The sequence below is a fragment of the Phragmites australis genome, chromosome 10 (assembly GCF_958298935.1).
Source record: "Phragmites australis chromosome 10, lpPhrAust1.1, whole genome shotgun sequence".
NCBI lineage: Eukaryota > Viridiplantae > Streptophyta > Magnoliopsida > Poales > Poaceae > Phragmites > Phragmites australis.
Window position 1 is genome coordinate 2,570,995 of NC_084930.1, and position 21,626 is coordinate 2,592,620.

The window sequence follows — 21,626 nt, forward strand, 5'->3', positions numbered from 1 at the left end:
TTCAGTGTCACACAAAAAAATTGTCTTTTTTCTGTTATTGTTAATTGCGCCATTTTGAAAATAATTTTTTACATATTTTCTTTTCAATTCTTAGGTTTGAAACATTTTACATTTAAGAGTCCGGCTTAATGTAGGAGTAAAGTTGCTACGTTAAGCCGTCGCAAAAGATATTTTTAACTCGAAAAAAATGTTAGGAGGTCCAGTTCAGTCAGCAGAAAGCCCAATTCGCTTAGGCCGTGCCTCGGTGCCTGCTCTACCATCTTCAGCATATCAACATTCTATCTGTGAGCACTAAACAGTCTCAAGAAACAAGAAAGTAAGATGAGATTCCCTTGCATTAGAATTAGAACAAGGCTGGATACAAGAGGTCCCCTGGTCATGTCCCATAGGCTGAAATACCCCCATATATATTTCACAACCTGGAGGACATGCGTAATACAAAAGTACAGCATTGTGCTAACTCTTATTCTCCCTACAAGCTACAAAAAATTACAACATTCCTCATCAGCTCGAAGCTTCCGACTTCGGAGGCATAACTCGCCCTTCCTATTATCTAGCACCTGTCTCGGATGTCTATCTATTTGAATCCCATAGCTACCACTGGGATTCTGACGAGGTGACCTCGGTCACCTTTCATTGTGATCTCGCCGAAACTGTAGGTGCCTGTCACGGACCTTGTTGTCAAGATCGCTGTTATCTCTCTTGATGCTCCGGGGAGCACCGTGACTGCCGGAGGCGTCACCTCCAGTGCAATCTCTGGTGGCATTCTTGTCATGATGGTGTAGGTTTCGGTCTCATCGACCACGCTTGTGACAGTCCGCTTCACTGTCTGCGTGCCTCTAAGTTGTGATATGGTGATGGAGGGAATGTTGAGATCATAAGGGCGTTGTCCCTTGGAGCTGGAGCTGCAAGCTGAACCAGTTATGTTTGACACTTCACTGTGATCGACATCCGGGGTTGAGCACAGAAATGTGATGTAGTCTTCATGGGCTGCCAACACAAAAGGCAAAATTAGACATGGAATGTGGCATTGCCATCTGAACAAATTGGGATGGCTTATATTACAGAAAGACTAGCATGTGAAAAAGGCAAAACAGCAATTCACAAAAAGACTTGAACCTAAAAAAGTTGAACTTACTTGCATCAAGAACAAGGCCAGGATCAAGGGCAGCTTTAGGGTTAACCGCGCCACTACCACAATCAAATGGTGTGGCCCGTGAAAGTGTCATCATTTCTGATGCAGAGTATTGCTGCGCTCTAAGAGGATGGCTCCCTTTGTCCAGTGTATTGGCAGTAGTCATCAAGGCAGACTTTATTGCTGAGGGGCTCCATTTGGGGTTCTTCTGTTTTATTAGTGCCGCAATGCCAGAGATATGTGGTGCAGCCATGCTAGTTCCAGAAACCATTGCGAATCCTTCTCCTGGGAAACCACAAGACAAATTTGAGTTAGCCCACACACGTCGATCAATGTCCTTATGAATCATTAATCCACAAGAAATACACAGGGAAGACATGCGTGCTTCATTGAGGGAAAAAGATCTACAGCCAAAGCTTACCAGCATAGTTGGCTTCATCTGTTCCATTAGGCGCCCATGCAGCCCATATAAGATTGCCAGGAGCGAGTATATCTGGCTTAAGAACATCAGCATCTTGAAAGCTAAAATCTTTTACATCAGGCCCTCGAGAAGAGAACAATGCAACCTGGGGAGCTGAATTGTATAGCGTCGGTGCCAAACCATCTGCAATACTTGCTGTTGCTTTGAATACTGTAGCCCTTCCAGCCCAGTCTCTTATTGTGGAAGAGTTGTAGTAGTCTATAAGATCCTACAAAGCCAAAATTAATGTCATCTTGCTACACTAGAAAATTTATTATTGGAACCAAACGTGCATGGTTTTTTTAACCCACTTTTCTCTTGTCATGCCACATCCTACAATAGCAGCAGCCATACACAATTCATGTCACTGCTCTGGAAGTATCAACTAGTCAGTTTGTTGAGAACATTTCTATCGCATGTAATTTTGTTTGATTTCTGACTTCTAAGAGCAACGTATGAACATAGATGCCAAAACAAGATTTATGATTGTAGAAGGATCCACAAGAACATCTCCCCCCTTCAATTTTCAGTACATAATTAGGTTGATCTATTTCATGTTTGTGTCAGAGGTTGCACCTTGTCTTTTCCATACTTTTACAGAAGGTTTTATTCGAGGGATGTATGGATATATATCTGCACGGTAAGTCGGTAAGGCTCTATTTGGGATACAATACCTGTGTTTTGCTGACATCTGTAATGAGAATCCCAGGGATACTGACAGGTACAGGATCAAATTTTGTTCCTGGGTAACTATTCTCCACAGCAACAACAAATCCAGCTGCACCAAGACTCCTGGCAGTCTGAGACACTTTCTTGATTGAAGCTGTCCCAGAAATATAATTGAAAGAATAGCCACACAAAAGAATTTTGCCCTGAACTTTCCTCTTACTCAAGAGTTCTGGCCTCTGACAGTCTAAAGCACTGTACTTGGTTTCAGACGAACCCAGTAGAGCATCAGCTGCAGAAATCAGGTCGAATGACTTATTCCCATGTGTCGCCGCTGTATTCAGATGAGAAAATTGTCAACTAACCACAAGCAGAAACTTCCAAGTAATGTCAGAATACCAGGACCACTCAAACATCCCATATCACCTTCAGAGTACTATGAAATAACATCTTTTGACAGTAATTGTAAGCCAAACATAAAAAAATATAAAGCTACAAAAGGACCACCAACGAAGACCTTATAGAACTACAAAGGAAGACAAACTCCGAATATCTCATCCAAGCTAACCGTTGCCAAACAACAACGACAAAACATTTGTCCCAAGCAAGTTAGGATAGGCTAGAGATGAAACTCATAAGATCCAACTAAAAAGATTATGAGAAAATAATAATGATAATAAATGTACTAGTAATAGTAAAAAAATAAAGTAATAACGATACAAGAAGACTAAAGTATAAGTTATGGTTCTGGCATGTGGATTGCTAACTTTCACGCGTTTCTAACGTCGATAGTTCTTTGGGGATATTCTATTCTTTCAAGTCTCTCTTTACAGACTCCTCACATATTAGTTTTGGTCGGCCCCTGTCTCTCTTCACATTATCAGCGTCTTAGTATCCCGCTATGCATAGGTGACTCTAAAGGCTTCCGTTGGATATATCCAAATCATCTCAACGATGTTGGATAAGATTTTATTCAATTGACGCTACCCCTACCATATCACATATATTATCATTTCGGATCATATCCTTTCTTGTATGGCCACAATTCCATCGCAACATACGCATCTCTGCTACACTTAATTGTTGGATATGTCGTCTTTAGGTTGGCTAACATTCAGCGCCATGCAACATCACGGATCGAATCGCTATCCTATAGAACTTACCTTTCATCTTTTGTGACACCCTCTACTCTTGTCACAAAGGATGTCAGAAGCTTGGTGCCATCTCATCCATCCGGCTTTGATTCTATGAGTAACATCTTCATCGATATCACCATCTCTCTGTAGTATCGATCCCAAATATCGAAAGGTATCCTTCTTGGGAACCACCTCTTCACCGAGACTAACACCTTATCCCTCATGCATAGTATCACCAAAATCGCACTTCATATACTCGGTTTTGATCCTACCAAGTCTAAAACCTTTCGATTCTAAAGCCACTACTGTAATACAAGAAGGATTCTAAACCGTTGCCAAAATGATGTAGAAAAGGATGTAATACAAAACTTATCTGCGCTGTATAAATTTTTAAGTTCAGATTTAACCATTACTGTTGTATCATTTCTAGTTTTCTACCCTACACACCAACAACATTTGGTAGCATGTTAGGGTGAAAATTTGGGGTTGTTAGATATATATATATATATATATATATATATATATATACTTGTGTTGTAGTTTCTTGTTTGTATAGGGGTGTTTCTGCATATATACTCGGTTTTGGCCCTACTAAGTCTAAAACCTCTCGATTCTAAAATCACTACTGTAATACAAGAAGGATTCTAAATCATTGCCAAAATGATGTAAAAAAGAAGGATGTAATGCAAAACTTATCTACACTGTATAAGTTTTTAAGTCCGGATTCAGCCATTACTGTTGTATCATTTCTAGTTTTCTACCCTACACACCAACAATATTTGGTAGCATGTTGGGGTGAAAATTTGGGGTTGTTAGAGATATATATACCTGTGTTGTAGTTTCTTGTTTGTATAGGGGTGTTTCTGCATATGTACCACACCAACTCATGTACACTTTGCCCCCTTTGGGCTACAGAATACATGAGCTCATTCTTCTAACATGGTATCCGAGCCTTAGGTTCTTGATCCTTCCATAGTCACCATTGCCATGTCACTGACGAGCTCCCGGTGAACCTTCACCGGCCGCCGGCAAGCAGCTCCCCTTTCTCCTCTTTTCCTTCACACACTCCACCCGGCGCCTCTCCACTCGGCAACGCCACTCAAGTCCCTCTTCCTCGGCGCCTCCCTCCCACTCCACCCACACCGCCAGCCGCTGGTCCTCTCCAGTCCGAGCGAAGGCAGCACTGGTTCGCGCGGCCCGCTTCCCACCGGATACACCTCGGGCTGCTCCTCCCGTCGTCACGCATCTCCAGCTGCCTCTCCACCGACCACCCTAGATCCGTCCCGCTGGGCCGCAATCTTTTGCTCGGCCGACTAAGGGATCGTTGTAGTCGCGGCAGCCACCGTCGTGGGCCTTGAGCTTGAGCCTGCCTCTGTCACTGGGGGCAGTAACACCGATGCGTAGCTCGCCACGGGAGCTTTAATTCGTCTACTTGGTTGAGGTAACGCTCCTAGCATTCATTTTGGTCAGATTTGAAGAGAAAAGGGATGGCTACTTCTCTGTCTCTATAGACCATGTCCATTGTCAAGTTAGATGAGACTAACTATCAAGAATGAGCGGCACATATGAATATCATCCTTAACAGTCACTATCTGTTGGGGCATATCACGAGTGCGAAGCCCTATCCTCCAACTCCCGTTCCTCTTGCTCTTTCACTGCCTCCTCCGGCTATTGTGGGGGCTGATGAGCCTACCACACAGGTAGCCAATGACACCCTTGTTGCTGCCATTGAGGAGGCTCAGGAGGCATATCAGTGCGCGCTTGACGCACTTAAGAGGTGGCGTGCTGATGAGGCTCGTGTCATCGCCATGCCTGTTCAGAGTGTGAGCCGCGACATCGCCATGGAGATTATCAAGCTACCGAGTTCGTGTGAGATATGGACGTATCTCGAAGAGCACTACCAGCAGGGTGGTGAGGCTCTCTACTAATTGTTGTAGCAGCTCGGGAGTTTGCAACAGGGCGACTCCACCGTGGACGCCTTCTACTGGCAGTTCACCTGCCTCTGGCGTCAGCTAGACGAGTTGGATCCTCCACTCTGCTCGACCTGTCAGAGTTGCTCTGATTGTCGACGGACTCAGTGAGCTCAGCGTGACAAGCATCGCCTGTACGACTTTGACATGCGTCTTCGCCCTGAGTTCGAGCCTGTTCCTGCTCACCTCTTGAGCAGGCATGTGACTATTGTAGAGGCCCTCACCGCTCTCTGAGCTGAGAAGACTCAATTTCGCAATCTGCCAGAGCAGTCATCACCTACTGTCCTGGCAGCACCTATGGCTTCAACGACTTCCATTACATCGACTCGAGCCCCTGCTTCTACTCCAGCAGCAGCTCCTGCGCTTACAGATGTTCAGTGCTCCTACTGCGAGAGATGGGGCCATGATATCTCCGAGTGCTTGCGCCTGAAGAAGAAGGCGCTCCAGGCTCACAACAATGCATCCTCAAAGGGGGAGGGGTCCTCTGGTGACTCTTCCTTGAGAGGGGGCGACACACTGACACCAAAGTGACATGGCTCAGCTTGTCACCATTCTCCAAGGCCTCACTTGTCGGGATTTGCTAGTATTGCTCAGTGTTCTCCAGGTACTTGGATTCTTGATTCTAGTGTCTCATTTCATATGACACCAGATTCTACGTCTCTTATCTCCGAGGGACCCCTTGCTCTTCCTATCTCTATTCAGATAGTTGATGGCACGATCATGCCAGTTAGTTGTCAAGGCACTCTTTCAACTCCACAGTTTACAGTTCCTAATGTGTCTCATGTTCCTAAGCTTTCTATGTAGCTTCTCTCTATTGGCCAACTCACTGATCAAGCTATCGTGTTGGTTTTGACACTTCTTCCTGTTTTGTTCAGGATTGTCAGACCAAGGCGATAGTTGGGACTGGCCACCACCGTAGAGATCATCAGGGCATGTACATCCTTGATCGTCTTCATATTCCAACCACTGCTTCACCTTCATCTTTGTTGATGTCGTTCGCCATTGCTTCCGCTAGAACTTCATCGTCTAGTTTTGCTAGATGGCATCATCGTTTAGGTCATCTGTGTCGATCTAGCTTGTCATCTTTAGTGACTCAAGGTGCTCTTGGTCATGTTGTTGTCGACACTTCTATGGTATGTAAGGGTTGTAAGCTTGGCAAGCAGATACAACTCCCCTATAGTTCTAATGAGTCTATTTCTGTTCGCCCTTTTGATCTAGTTCATTCTGATATATGGGGTCTGCTCCCTTTCGTTCAAAGGGTGGTCATTACTATTATGTGATCTTTATTGATGACTACTCTCGTTTCACTTGGATCTATTTTGTCTCATCGTGAGAAGTTTCTTTCTATTTATCGCTCTTTTGCTGCCATGGTTCACACTCAATTTGATTCTCCGATTCGGGTTTTTCGTTGTGACTCTGCTGGGGAGTATCGATTTCTTGCCTTTCGCCATCTCCTTTCTAAGCAGGGTACTCTTTTACAGTACTCTTGTGCTGGCGCCCATGCTCAAAATGGAGTGGCAGAGCGCAAGCATCATCATTTGATTGAGACTGCTCGTACTCTTTTGATTGCCTCGCATGTTCCACCTTAGTTTTGGGCTAAGGCTGCTTCCACGGCTGCTAATCTTGTGAACTTGAAGCCTTCTTCCGCTCTACAGGGTGTCACTCCCTACAAGCGTCTCTACTCTAAGGTTCCCCAGTATCATTATCTTCGTGTCTTTGGGTGCACCTGCTATATTCTTTTACATCCTAGAGAACGCACTAAACTGACATCTCAGTTAGTGGAGTGTGTCTTTCTTGCCTATGACCCTGAGCATAAGGGCTATCGCTGCTATGATTCTTCTGCTCAAAAGATTCGGGTGTCCCGTGATGTTTCTTTTGATGAGTTCCGACCTTCTATTATACCACCTCCTCGCGCCCTACTACCTTTGTCGACGACATTGCTTTTTCACCATTCCATCATCATCCCCCTTGCCTCACCGTCTCCACCACGACATCATCATCATCATCCCCATCACCATCCTCACCTTCGCCGTCTCCACCACCACCTTCCGTTCCATCGAGGATGCATCCCCCCATTCGTTTTCACTATTCTCATCATCCTCGTGCTCCTTTGGATCTTGCATCTGGCCAGCCTTCTCTTTTGCCCACACCTCCACTTGTGCCGAACTCTTCTCCAGTGCCTCACGTGGAGTCTTCCATTTCGGGTCATACTGACTTTTCTCCGCCCCTGCGCTATCACTTTTGTGATCGTGCCTCTAGGGCCTGTCAGCCTCCCAATCGTCTTGGTTTTTCCCATCCTCGGCAGCCTCCTCGTCTTCGAGCTGATCCTCCCTCTTTGGATCCTGAGCCGCTTGCTCAAGCTCTCCTTGCAGTAGAGCCTACCTCGTATCGTGAGGGTACTTCTCATCCTGAGTGACAGGTTGCTATGGCCAAGGAACTTGACGCTCTCCAACGTATCGGCACTTGGGATCTTGTCCCCTTGCCTCCTCATGCTCGAGCTATCACTTGCAAGTGGGTTTAGAAGATCAAGACTCGGTCCAATGGCACCGTTGAGCGATACAAGGTTCGCCTTGTCGCTCGTGGTTTCCAGCAGGAGCACGATCGTGATTACAATGAGACTTTTGCTCTCATCGCTCACATGACCAATGTTTGCACCCTCATTGTTGTTGCTTCCGTCCGTCAGTGCTTTATCTCCTAACTTGATGTCAAGAATGCCTTCCTCAATGGGGATCTACTTGAGGAGGTCTATATGCAGCCCCCTCCAGGGTATTCTGCTCCAACTGGTCATGTGTGTCGCCTTCGTCGTGCTCTCTATGGTCTCAAACAAACACCTCGTGTTTGGTTTGAGCGTTTTGGGTTCTCTATTAGTGCTCACGATCCGGCCCTTTTCGTCCACACTTCCTCTCATGGCCAGACGCTTCTTCTCTATGTTGATGACATGCTTATCACTAGCGATGATCCCGAGCACATTGTCTTTGTGAAGAAGCATCTTAGTGAGCAGTTCCTGATGTCTGACATTGGTCCTCTTCGCTACTTCTTGGGGATTGAGGTTTCCTCTACTCCTAATGGCTACTACCTCTTCCAGCAGAAGTACATACAAGATCTTTTGGATCGTTCCGGTCTCACTTGCTGAGACTCCTATGGAGCTTAATCTCCAACTATGTGCTTCGGATGGTGAGCCTCTTCCTGATCCCACTCGTTATCGTCATCTTGTTGGTAGTGTTGTCTACCTTGGTATCACTCGTCCTGACATTTTTCATGTTGTTCACATTCTCAGCCAATGTGTGTGTTCTCCCACCCAGATTCACTACAGTCTTCTTTGTGTCCTTCCCTATTTGCGAGGCACCATCTCCTGTCGCCTCTTTTTTCCTCTCTCTAATTAACTGCAGCTTCAGGCGAATTCTGATACAACCTGGGCTAGTGATCCCTTTGATTGTCGATCTCTTTCTGCCTATTGTGTCTTCCTTGGTTCCTCTCTCATTGCCTGAAAGACTAAAAAGCAGATTGCAGTATCCCGATCGAGTGCCGAGGGTGAATTATGGCGTCAGTGACAGCTGAGATCACTTGGCTGAGGTAGCTCCTTGCTGATTTTGGTGTTTCTGATATGAGTCCTACTTCTGTGTTGTCGGATAGCACATGTGCTATTAGCATTGCCCGTGATCCGGTGAAGCATGAGCTCACCAAGCACATTGGCGTGGATGCTTCATACACATACTCTCAAGTGCAAGAGCGTGTTATCACGCTTCAATATGTTCCTTCTGATCTGCAGCTTGCTGATTTCTTCACCAAGCCGCAAACTCGAGCTCGCCATATGTTTTGTCTCTCCAAACTCAGTTTGTGTGGTCCACCTTGAGTTTGAGGGGGGGGGGGGGGGGGTTAGAGATATATATACATGTGTTGTAGTTTCTTGTTTGTATAGGGGTGTTTCTGCATATGTACCACACCAACTCCTGTATACTATGCCCCCTTTGGGCTACAGAATACATGAGCTCATTCTTCTAACAGGGGTAGCCTCCTAGAATAGCTCACTCTATTTCATTTTGCACTATTCTGTAACCCATGATTGGCATACTGAAAACAATACTGAGTTACTGACAAGTCAACATCTTTTTTGCGCTAAAGATATGTACCAAAAGAACTTACGTGATACACCAAGTCCGGGAAGAAGTTTTCCATTTCCCAGTGTCAAATGATTTTTGTATCTGCGGTCATCAACTCCAGCAGCAACAGTAGTTATCCATGGGCTGAAAGACACCAGTGTTTTTGGAAATGGTCCTCCATTTCCTGCAGCTTGGGCAACAAACACCCCAGCTTTCACAGCAGAAAGAAGCGCTGCATCAAAAGGATTCATAAACGTAGTTCGCGTAGCTGTTGGTGGGCTATTTGGTCCAACAGAAAGGTTGAGAATGTCAACCCCATCCTGAACAGCCTACAGATAACCATCCGCGCATTAGCTTCCACACATTTGAGGTTTACAATGATGACAGTGACATGTGCTACAGTTATGTGGCAGGTACTCTTTATTCATTGTACATACAGATTAAGAAGAAAAGAATACAAAAGTAGTAGGTCCTAGAACTAGTGCTCGAGTCCGTGTTATCAGATATTTCTTTTTACTTCTGGCACAGAAATGAACTATTATATTCTACCTCATGCTAATTGATGCACAATACTGTTATACTTGAGAGTATACAAGGGACAAAACATGATAGCTTCCATCGTTATTTCGAAGAATTTGAAAGAATGGTAAAATTCATATCCGTGTCACTTTAATGATATCTGCAACCAAATACTAAGTGATTTATTTTGTTCGAATAACCATGCCTTTCATGTTGCTATGTATCCATCAACTTTAAGCAAACATTGTCAAGCACTTTTATGCAATGTTGCATATGCAGAACAATCACAAACTTCCCTAAGTATACACTTAATATCAAGCACAGTGAAAATTGCTAGTTGTTGAAAGTAACTGTACTCAAATAGAGAAAATTGTAATAGTGAGAAATTCAGGTAAACTGCTCATTTGTCATACCTGATCAATGGCTGCCACAACATCAGATACATAACCACCGAAAAGTCTGTAAAGAACCTTGTACACAGCTATCCTAACAAGCACAACTCAAGAAAGTGAGACACTGAGAAGTATGCAAAAGCAAAATGGCTTTCTCTAAGTATCTACTAAATGATACTGAATTACCGATCATTGATAAGTGCTTATATGCTATTCCTAAATAAATTACACATACCATCATTTTGAATTTTTTGGGTAAGGAAAGAAAAGCACTCATCAAGAGAGATAGGAGGAAGCAAACCCACTAGTTCACGTTCTTTGAGGCTATTTATGCATTGCTCTTGGTTGTTTAAGGAACTTACCTAGCACGTGGAGCCATGCCACTTGCTTTGCCAAATTCATGGCCATGCATCCGCACCGGAATTCCATTGTTTCCAGCAGCAATTGCTGCTGTATGACTGTTGAAGAGGAAAAAAAAAGGTACAAGTCTTATACTGGTACATCAAAGATGAAAATCATGCAAAGCAACTAATTACAGGCCAATCATTATGATATCAAGATGATGCACACAGGTTTGAAAGATATAAACAAGCATACAATTTTCGCATAAAGCTTTAGTGAGCGATCAGAGCAACACATATACTAAAAGCTAAGAGAATTGTTAGGAGCATGACCTTCCATGACCATCACCATCTAACGGAGATGCAAAGTCGACATCGGGATTAAATGCTCCAGAAGCAATTGCAGCTTTAGCAAAATGCTGGGCCCCAACTATCTTCCCATTACAGAAGCTTCTTCGTGTTACTGGATCCATCTCGCATTTTCCTTTATAATGAGGAACAGGTTCATAAGGATCAGTTTTGTGTGCAGAGAAGCTTGGGTGTTGGGGATAAATTCCAGAATCCACAAAGCCGATCACAACGCCTTCACCGGCTCTATCAAATCCACCTCCTGTGGACCATACCCCTGTTGGCAATCCAAGAAACTGCGGAGTGTGTATAGTCAATTTCTGTATCTTCATATCTCTTTCGACATGCTTAACTCCTGGGGCTTTCCTCAAGAATTCAGCCTATCACAGGGAAACATTAAGGTGTTCAGCCAAGATAAAAACCAAAAACTGGAAAGAAGAAAAGCATATGTGCCTCCCAGCAAAATTGGGGTGCCAAATACCTGCAAGGATGACATGTGGACTGCAAAACCATTGATAAGATGATGGTAACTATAAAGCTTCTCGTAAGTTCCTTCTACAAAAAGTGAGTCCAGGAGCTTGTCATGGTGCCTTCGGAGGTGGAGCGAGTATGATGTGACAGCCTCACTGCAAATTGTAAGTTCGAAGTGAAGACAAATTATCAAGTTCACACCATAAGCAGAAGCAGGCTGCAATGCAAATTGTATAGACTAAATTTCAAGATTGATACCAAGGAGCCTAAAGGTAAAAATATTAACCGGCGAGCATACTCTTTAAGGCTTCCAAATTAGACAATCTGAAAATGTGTTATTCAGTGAGTCTGGGCATACAGCTCAGAACCCATCCATTAAATCTATCATAAGATGTATACTAGTAGGAGAAAGGGAACCAAGCTCCTTTGTCAAGGAGCTAGCTTCCTCAATTGCAAGTGCAAACTGGAAAGGAACTTGAACAACAATCGGTCCTATGCTCAGGAGCGTGCTGAAAAAAGCAACAACATGAATACAATACCTGGTAACTTCCATCTCATCGTCCACATCCACCGCAGTCACAGGGAATCCTTCAACGCCACCTCTGTAGCTCACAACTGGATCGCCTTCCATAGTCACAATGTACACGTCATGTGTTCCAAGGACCACTTGTTGCACAAAGATAAGAAGCAAGCAGGCAAGCCCAATCCCCTTCATCTTCACCAATGCCCGAACAGCACCACCGCAGAACATTCCAAAGAGAGAAACTGAGAAACAACCTTCCGAAGAGAGAAACTGAAACTATCAGGTTATGGACTCAACACAGACTAAAACATATGCAGTCCTCGCCTTCTCATGCCAGGCATTAGTCAAATTGAGGACTTAGCAGTGCGGTGACTACATGCCTACACTGACTGCTCCTTCAGTAAAACACACTATCATAGTGACACCACTCCACTGGTCCCGTCCATACCGGCGGTGCCAGAGTTTGCGCACCTCACAGGTCTCCCATGGAGTGTGCGTTTATGGAACCTCTTAAATTAGGCTGCTCGGTGATATTAAATGGCTCAAATGATGCTAGTAGTAACATGAACGGCTACCTTCAATGCATGCATTTCTCCCTCTTGAGAACAGATTAATCTTTAGATGAACTAACATATTTTGTTACTTCACTTGGGGATGAAGAGAAAGAAAGATTTCTATTGGAGAACAAAACTAAATGCAGGCTTCGAACAATCCATCGGAACAACCTCGGATTACTCACTTGCAAAAGAAGAAACCAGTCCTCTATGTTCGGACGGATCCCCACTCCAGTACTCCACCCCAGTGGACACCGAGAGAGGAGCGGCGGCGGACTGAAGGAGCGACTCCGGAAGGCAGGCGGATCAGTCGACCTCGACCGCGCTGCCAAATGGCGGCATGCCTGGGAGCGGCGGCACCGGCTAGGAGATCGCGGGGGGTTAGGGTTTGGGAAAGCGGGAGTGGGGAGGGAGTGGCCGAGCAGTGAGGCGAGGAGGAGGAGGAGGCAAAGCTGCGTTGCCTTTTTTGGCTGCTTTGTCTTTAATGGAGGGAGGGAACACGCAAGCAATCTCAAATCCTTCGCTCTTTTTCTTCCCTCCCATTTGCCACGTCTCCTCCCACTCCCAGACTGGTCTCGTGGGCCCTGCCATGTCAGTGAAACAAGCGTGACGGAGGCGATGTACGGAAATGTTTTACCAGCGACGACGCGTACTTGTTTAAAAATAATCTTTAATATATAAAACATGATTTGGTCTCATGTTTTTTTCTTACTCTTCACTTATTTAATATAAAAGTTTTGAATAACTTATCTACTTTTGTTATTCGATGTTCCTATCTTTTAGATTCCATTTAAAATAAAATTAGGTTCCGACGTATTCATTTGACAACGTTCTAATAGCAGATTCATATTTTTATACTTGGATTTGTATTTAAATATTTTATTATAAAGTATGGGCACTTCCATAGTACTATTATTTAAAAAAAGTTCGTCCATGGGCCGGGAGAGCGAGTGCAGCCCCCCGCGCGCGCACCAGGTCTTGCGGATTCTCTCAGTGCGAGCCCACCAGTCAGTAGGTTCTGGTGTATGGACCGAGTCTTCCGTAGCTCGTTTCTGCAGGTGAATTGGAGGGGGTGTTCTCCTCGTGTGCGCTAGTGACTGACTGCCCAGACGCGGCCGTGGGTCCCCGCGACGGAGCGGCCGCTCCGCTGCGTGCGCCTGGTCGTTGCAGTCCAAGCTCGCGGGCCCCGGATGTCAGTGAATTGGATCCATGGACCCCGTCCAGCAACCGACTGGTCGTGTCGACCTGATCACACGACATGCCGTCCCAACATGTCTCTGGCTGATCACAGCTCGCAGGTACAAAACGGCATGGTGGATTGTATCAGCGGCGCGTGAGGCGATGAAGAGTTCAACATGCGCTAATTTTAATTGAAAATAACACAATGTTCAAATCAGCACCCAATTTAGGAGATACATGTTTTTTAAGAACTAAGATATGCTTTTAAAGTTTGAAATATGAAAACCATTCCTTCCACCCTATTCCAACCAATAAATCTTTTATTTTTATATTTTTAAATAAAAAATTGCAAAAGTAAATATTTATTTTGAAAATTCGTACATCTAAACTATTGTCGACCATTAGAAATCCACCGTTCATTCACCCTAAATTGTACAGTAAGTTGAATTTTTTCAGAGCTAGATTATAACACCGTCTACACCATATTTTTTTGAGTTTTTTATAATTATTTCGATAGTATTGAATTTCAAGAGCATTGAAACGTTGTATTTTTTAACTTGGAAGGGCCGACAGGCATAATGGGTGACAATAGTCTAGATATGCGATTTTTGAATTTCAAAGCATTGAAATGTTGTATCTTTTTACTTAGAAGGGCGGCAGTATAACGGGTGGCAATAGTGTAGATATGCGATTTTTTGAAATGAGCGTTTATTTTTGCTACTTTTCTATTTAAGTTGCTATTTTTTTAGGTTCATCTGATTGATGGCCGTGGTGCTACAAGCTCCAATCTTGATTCTGCAAGACAGAATTTGGCCGCGACATTTGTTAATGCATTTGTGAATGCTGGATTTGGCCAGTTTTGTTTTAATAAATATTCTCACCATTTATGACGAAAGGCAGATACTGAAGATGATCATATTTTTATTGCAGGACAAACTCATGGCTGCCCCGCCAGGTTCTTCTGGTAGTGGTTCTTCTGGAAACTGGCTATTCAAGAACAAGGAACACGGAAAAGCTAGTGCAGCTGCTAGTCTGTTACTGCAACAGTTTGGGTTTTATGTCTAGAAACACAGCCTTCGAATTATCAGGTGATCGTAGTGGTAACAAAGTCATCTTTTTTCTAGGAACGGTTCTTCTGTAGGATTCTGATTCAGGACTTGCCCAACTTGACAAGTACGTGCACAGTAATGATACTCATATTGTCGCTGGAGCTTTGATAGGTATTGGAATTGTCTCTTGTGGTGTGAAGAATGATTGTGATCCTGTAAGTACCAGTCTAACCATATTTCATCTTCTCGCAGTTGTAACTGTCTAAGTTTTCCATTCTAATAACTTGGTATCTTTTCCAGACACTTGCTCTTATTTCTGAGTATATCAGCAAGGATGGGTCAATTATACGAATCGGCGCGATCTTGGGTCTTGGTATTGCTTATGCTGGCTCCCAGAAAGACGAGGTCTAATTACATGCTCTCATTCCTTACCAAACCCAAAACATACCATTATTCTTTTTTCATTAACATAGTTTCTTAATTTTTCAGCTTAGAGCGTTTCTCTCAGCTATATTAGTTGAGTCACAAACTCCTCTGGAGCTTTTAGTCTTCTCCGCCATCTCCTTGGGATTGGTATTTGTCGGTTCCTGCAATAAAGATATTGCAAAATCAATCATATTTGTTTTGATGGATCGTAGTGAAGCAGAACTTGCAGAGCTCATTATACGCCTGCTACCTGTTGCACTTGGCCTTTTATATCTTGGAAAACAGGTATGTTCATTCCCTTCATGACTTGCCCGTCTCCTACAACAATAACAATAACGACAAAACCTTTGTCTAGATATGCTAGGATAAAACTCACAAGATCCGACTAAAAAGATGATAAAAAAATAATAATGATAATAATTGTACTAGTAATATTAAAAAATAAAGTAATAACAATACGATGAGATTGAAGTATAAGTTATATTTCTGGCATGTGGATTACTAACTTACGCGCGCTTCTATCTATGGATAGTTTTTTTGATAATCTATTCCTTCAAACCTCTCTTTATAGACTCCTCCTATGTTAGGTTTGGTTGTCTCTCTTCGCATTATCAGCGTCTTAGTATTCTGCTATCCATACGTGACTCTGGAGACTTTCGTTGGATATGTCCAAACCATCTCAACCAATGTTGGATAAGCTTTTATTCAATTGGTGCTACCCCTATTCTATCACATATATTATCATTTCGGATTCGATCCTTTCTTATATGGCCACAAATATATCACAATATACGCATCTCTGCTACACTTAACTGCTAGGCATGTCGTATTTTAGTTGACCAATATTCGGCACCATATAATATCACAGGTCGAATCGTCGTCCTCTAGAACTTACCTTCAGCTTTTGTTGCACTCTCTTGTCAAAAAGAGGCCAGAAGCTTGGCACTATTTTATTCATCCGACTTTGATTCTATGACTAACATTTTCATCGATATCACCATCCCTCTATAGCATTATCCCAAATATCAAAAAATATCCTTCTTATGAACCACCTCTCCACCGAGACTAACACCTTCTCCTCCATGCCTAATATCACTGAAATCACACTTCATATACTCGGTTTTTATCCTACTAAGCCTAAAACCTTTCAATTCTAAAGTATATCTCCACAACTCCAATTTACTATTAATCTCTATCATTCTCTCGTCAACTAGCATCACAGTCAGCAAATGGCATACACCAAGGGATATCTCCATGAATGACCCTTGTGACCTCATCCATCATCAAAGCAAATAAATAAGGGCTCAAAACTGATCCTTGATGTAGTTCTATTTTAAACAGAAAGTCATCAGTAACACCTTCACTTGTCCAAACACTTGTCACAACATTATTGTATATATCCTTGACGAGAGTAATGTACTTTGTTGGGACTTTGTGTTTCTCCCAAGCCCACCACATAACATTTCTCGATATTTTGTTGTAAGAAGTCAATGACTATCATGTGCAAGTTCTATTTTTGTTCTCAATATCTCTCCATAAGTTACCTTATCAAGAAAATCGCTTCCATGGTCGACCTCCCAGGCATGAAACCAAATTGGTTTTTGGTAATGCACCTCATTCTTCGTAGGCGATGCTCAATAACTCTCTCTCGTAGCTTCCTTGTATGAGTCATCAACTTAATTCCACAATAATTAGTACAACTTTGAATATATCCCTTATTCTTGAAGATTGGTACTAATATACTTCTCTATTTTTCGGGTATCTTGTTTGACCGAAAAATTAGGTTGAAGAGCTTAGTTAGCCATGATATCGCTATGTCTCCAAAAGATCTCCACATGTCAATGGGGATACTATCAAGGCCTATCGTCTTGCCTCCTTTCATCCTTTATAAAGTTTCTTTGACCTTAGCTTCATGAATCTTTCGTACAAATCTCTTGTTGGTATCATCAAAAGATTCGTCTAGCTTAATAGTAGAGCTCTCACTCTCCTCGTTGAACAGTTCGTCGAAGTATTCTCGTATCTAGTCTTGATCTCATCATCTCTCACTGGAAGTCAATCGGTCCCATCCTTGATGCATTTGACTTGGTTGACGTCCCTTGTCTCCTTTCACGGATCTTGGTCATCTTGTAGATATCTTTTTCTCCTCATTTTGTGCCCAACCACTAATAAAGGTCCTTATAAACCTGACCCCTTGCTTCGCTCATAGCTCGCTTTGCGGTCTTCTTTGTCACTTTATACTTCTCTATGTTGTCCGCACTCCTATCAAAGTATAAGCGTCTGAAACATTCTTTCTTCTTGATAACCTTCTGAGCATTCTCGTTCTACCACTAAGTGTCTTTAGTTTTGCACCTGCTTCCTTTGGTCACCCCAAACACCTATGAAGCCACCTTCCTAATGCAAGTTGCTATCTTCTTCCACATGTCATTTCCATTATCTCCTTCCTTCCAAGAGCCCTCGTTAATAACCCTCTCCTTAAAGTTCTGTGCCGCCTCTCCTTTGAGCTTCCACTACTTCATTCTTGCTATTTTAGCACCCTTGTCCCGTCGAACACGTATGCAAATGCGAAAGTCAGCCACCACAAGATTATATTGAGGGACAACACACGGGTTGTCTCTTTCTACAGAAGGTGTTAACTATTATTAGATCATAGGCCACAACAAAAAGTTCAAGATATCCTCTCCCTCTTGGTTCCTACGGCCAAACCCAAAGCCCCCGTGCACTCCTTAACCCTGCATTAGATGTACCTACATGGTCATTAAGGTCTCCTCCTATGAAGAGCTTCTCGCTAATAGGCACATTACTAACCATGTCATTCAGGTCTTCCAGAATTGCCTCTTGATGTCTCATTGTGACTACTTGAGGAGCATATGCGCTAATAATGTTCACAACCAAATCCCCAACAACTAGCTTAACAAGGATAATCCTATCTATGTGCCTCATGATGTCCACCACTCCGTTCTTTAGGCTCTTGTCGATCAAGATGCCAACTCCATCTCTACTCGCAGTCCCCGTGTACCATAGCTTAAAGCCGGTATTCTCCACTTCCTTCGCCTTATGTCCCTTCCATTTAGTTTCCTGGACGTATAAAATATTTACATGTGTCCTAACTGCTGTATCAACTAACTCTCGCAACTTACCTGTCAGAGACCCCACGTTCTAACTACCTAAACGGATCCTACTTGGCTCGACTAGCTTCTTTATCCTTCGCACCTATCGAGACAAATGCGAAGACCCGTGCTCATTTTTCACTACACCAGACCCCGATGTAGCACGCTACTAAGGATGTGACAACCCGATCCTTGCCCACTTATCACCATATCCGGATCAAAATACAACGCGTCACCAAGGGGGTGATGGCCCGGCCCTTGCCTATTTAACACCACATCCGGATTCAGATATAACGCGCCACTAAGAGGGTTACACCCTAATAGATTTCTTTTAGATTTCATCTCTATAAAAATGACTGGATTTTTTTATGTTGGCTAGTCAAACCTATCACAACCCTCCTTCTTAATCCGGACTGCCCATCTCCTAGGTTTGTACTTTGTTGTGGAGGGTCAGAGTAACTATAGCACGTCACTGTAATTTCTCGTATAATTTTGTGGGTATCCATTTATGATCATTCGTCACACCCAAGCTCATGTAGGTTTATCTCCGTTATTTTGTCTTCAATCAGTGGAACTATGCACAGATATGATTTATGTTAACATCTGTCTTGTTTGTGCTCGCTGTGCTTGTGTTTTGCCTAGTCCAGTTTTTTTTTCTTATCTTAACAGCATCATTGATGTTTTTGGTTTTGATCATTGCTATATTTTGTTGATTGTCTACCATTAAGTGTGACCATTTCTTGATCCACCGTTATGTTTTTTTTTTCCTTTACTCATTAGTATTGGGTGCCATTGTTTCAGGAGAGTGTTGAGGCTACTGCAGAGGTTTGTAAAACATTTGATGAAAAGATAAGGAAGTATTGTGACGTGACTCTTATGTCACTGGCATACGCTGGAACAGGGAATGTTCTTAAGGTACCTTGCCTTAGAAATATATAGCAGTTAAAGGCTGGAGTAGGGATACAAATTTACAGTGCATGGTTTGTTTTGACGAACTTTCCCATTTTTTGTTTTGCATGTTCAGAAACTCTTTGGTATTTGCTCACATCTCGAGAAAGGTGAAACCCACCAAGGGCCAGCAGTCCTTGGGATTGCTCCCATTGCTCTGGCCGAAGAATTAGGAGCTGAAATGGCAGTACGCTCCCTTGAGCGTCTTTTACAGTATGGGGAGCAGAATATTAGACGAGCAGTCCCTCTTGCTCCTGGCGTGCTTGCATATCCAACCCAAAGGTATGTTTGTGTAAGTTTTTACCTTATGTATCATGTTTTTTCTGAAGCAATAAATAGGTATAAATCTAGTCTAAGCTATATTCGGTGTCTTTGAAATGCACCATTAAATGAAGGGAAACATTTCTTGGGTTGTCTGATGGGACAGCAGATGGAGCATTTGACATCTTTGCACTGCTGGACAAAGTATGCACACATACATGCAAAATATTGATTGCTGTCAATGAACTAGACAGTTAACTTGCCACTAGATAAAAAATATGTCAAAATATGTCACAATGGTTAGTCTTTGGCTCAATTTCATCTCCAATCTCACTTTAACACTCTTGAAGAACATGCTTTGTTTGACGGTAGTTTGGTCTTACCTGGTTCTTGCGGACAAGTAATATGCTTCTGCTTTCTTATTTGATTCTAGCTCACATGTGTGTTAGCGAGCCATGTATAGTTAAAATAAGTAGATATTAGCTCATATGTGTGTTAGCGAGCCATGTATAGTTACAAATGTAAGTCGTTTTAGCTTTCCTAACTATTCTCTAAATATAAATCATTTTCGAATTTCTATGTATTTTTTTTTTCTCTTTTGTTCTCGTCTTATTCTTGTTTAATAAATACTACCACTCTCACAATTGAATGTGTTATCTTTTACGATGCAGAATAAATAAAAGGTAATAAAGTCATTTGATCTATTTTCTTAATCTTTGTATACAAGTCTAAAACGATCTATATTTGCGAGAAAGTATGTGCTGTGTTGCTACAGAGTTCAATCATCTAGTTTTCTGATTTGGTTATCTCCCTGTCATTTAGGTCAATGTTATGGACACACTGAGCAGACTGAGCCATGACGCGGATGCTGAAGTGTCAATGGTACGCAACTTTACCTTTCAGAACCTAGCATATTGCCACTTGTGAGCATAAATTAACATTTCATCAAACTGGTACCTGCAGGCTGCAATCATCTCTCTAGGCTTGATAGGTGCTGGTACAAACAACGCTCGTATAGCTGGGATGCTTCGTAATCTCTCAAGCTATTATTACAAAGAAGCTGGGCATCTGTTCTCTGTACGTAGAATTATGAAATATGCATTGGCTATATTTTTTTTAAGATAATGGAAACAAGTTTCGGTCTTTTTCATCTTTCAATGCATACAACCTAAATTTATTATTACATCGTTACAAAATGATGAAAACAAAAGAGACAGATTATAGAACATTAAACACGTAGTCTATAATTATACGGCCACCCATTTATGACCACCGCCTCCAAGTAGTGACAAGCCTTCAGAATATCCTCTTTTTTTTATTCCTTTTGCAGCAGTCTACATAAGCCCTCTCTGATTCCTTTTACAGCAGTCTCCACAAGTGCATTCAAAAAGTACCTCTAAAAATTTTCTACTGTAAGGTGGTTGGTGTAGCAGGCCAAAAAGTTGATCTTTGCCCGAAATTAGGAACAGACATTGGGTGTAACAACTGCATAGCATAGCCTAAAACGTTGCTTTTTTGTGGACTTTTTGACCCGCTAGACCAGAATGTAAACGACCGAGATCATTGTCACGTGTATATCCTTCTGTGCCTTACTGTCATGATACTCGGTTGTCTGGTGGTGGTGGGTTACAGTTCATGGTTGTTTTGACTTAATCAGTGACTATTGGTTTCTGTAGCTCCGTGCAGGCACCCTGGATGCAGAAGAATTTTGGCTAGGAAAATATCAGAACGCAATCAACGTTTTGAAGACACCGTTTCATGAGGAACACACAGATGCGTTTCAACTTTCAACTATCCAGCGTCAGAGTTTACTACACGGCAAACATAACGAAGGAATGCACTTCATAGGCTCTGATCAGCACACAGGTGAAGCGTGAAGAGGCGCAATCATCTAGAGAAGAAAAAAAAGCTAGGAACTGACCGTAGGTCAGTTGGCAAAGCTCCAAGGATGGAGCGAGCCACCGCCCGGCTGATCACCGTCGGCGCAGACAACAGACGCGCCGGCCGGCTCGTTCTCTCTCCGCTGTTGCTGGTTCGCGCG

General features: G+C 42.9%; 1 protein-coding gene and 1 pseudogene across 2 annotated transcripts; one reads left to right on the plus strand and one right to left on the minus strand.

Annotated features, from left to right (window-relative positions):
• Nucleotides 1–317: 317 nt before the first annotated feature.
• On the minus strand, nucleotides 318–13,104 carry LOC133931376 (subtilisin-like protease SBT2.6). 2 transcript variants are annotated; one of them, XM_062378245.1, is made up of 11 exons: nucleotides 12,801–13,104; nucleotides 12,078–12,303; nucleotides 11,549–11,693; nucleotides 11,053–11,447; nucleotides 10,741–10,836; nucleotides 10,400–10,472; nucleotides 9,511–9,796; nucleotides 2,270–2,595; nucleotides 1,557–1,824; nucleotides 1,139–1,420; nucleotides 318–990 (listed from the first exon to the last, which is right to left on the minus strand). In XM_062378245.1, exons 2-11 carry the CDS (start codon nucleotides 12,287–12,289, stop codon nucleotides 578–580), a joined length of 2,496 nt encoding a protein of 831 aa, XP_062234229.1. In that variant the 5' UTR covers nucleotides 12,290–12,303; nucleotides 12,801–13,104; the 3' UTR covers nucleotides 318–577. The 2 variants fall into 2 exon arrangements, with proteins under 2 accessions (XP_062234229.1, XP_062234230.1); XM_062378246.1 differs by having other exon boundaries at nucleotides 12,078–12,315.
• A 782-nt stretch (nucleotides 13,105–13,886) lies between these two features.
• LOC133931097 (26S proteasome non-ATPase regulatory subunit 2 homolog A-like) lies at nucleotides 13,887–21,462 on the plus strand (annotated as a pseudogene).
• The last annotated feature ends 164 nt before the right edge of the window (nucleotides 21,463–21,626 follow it).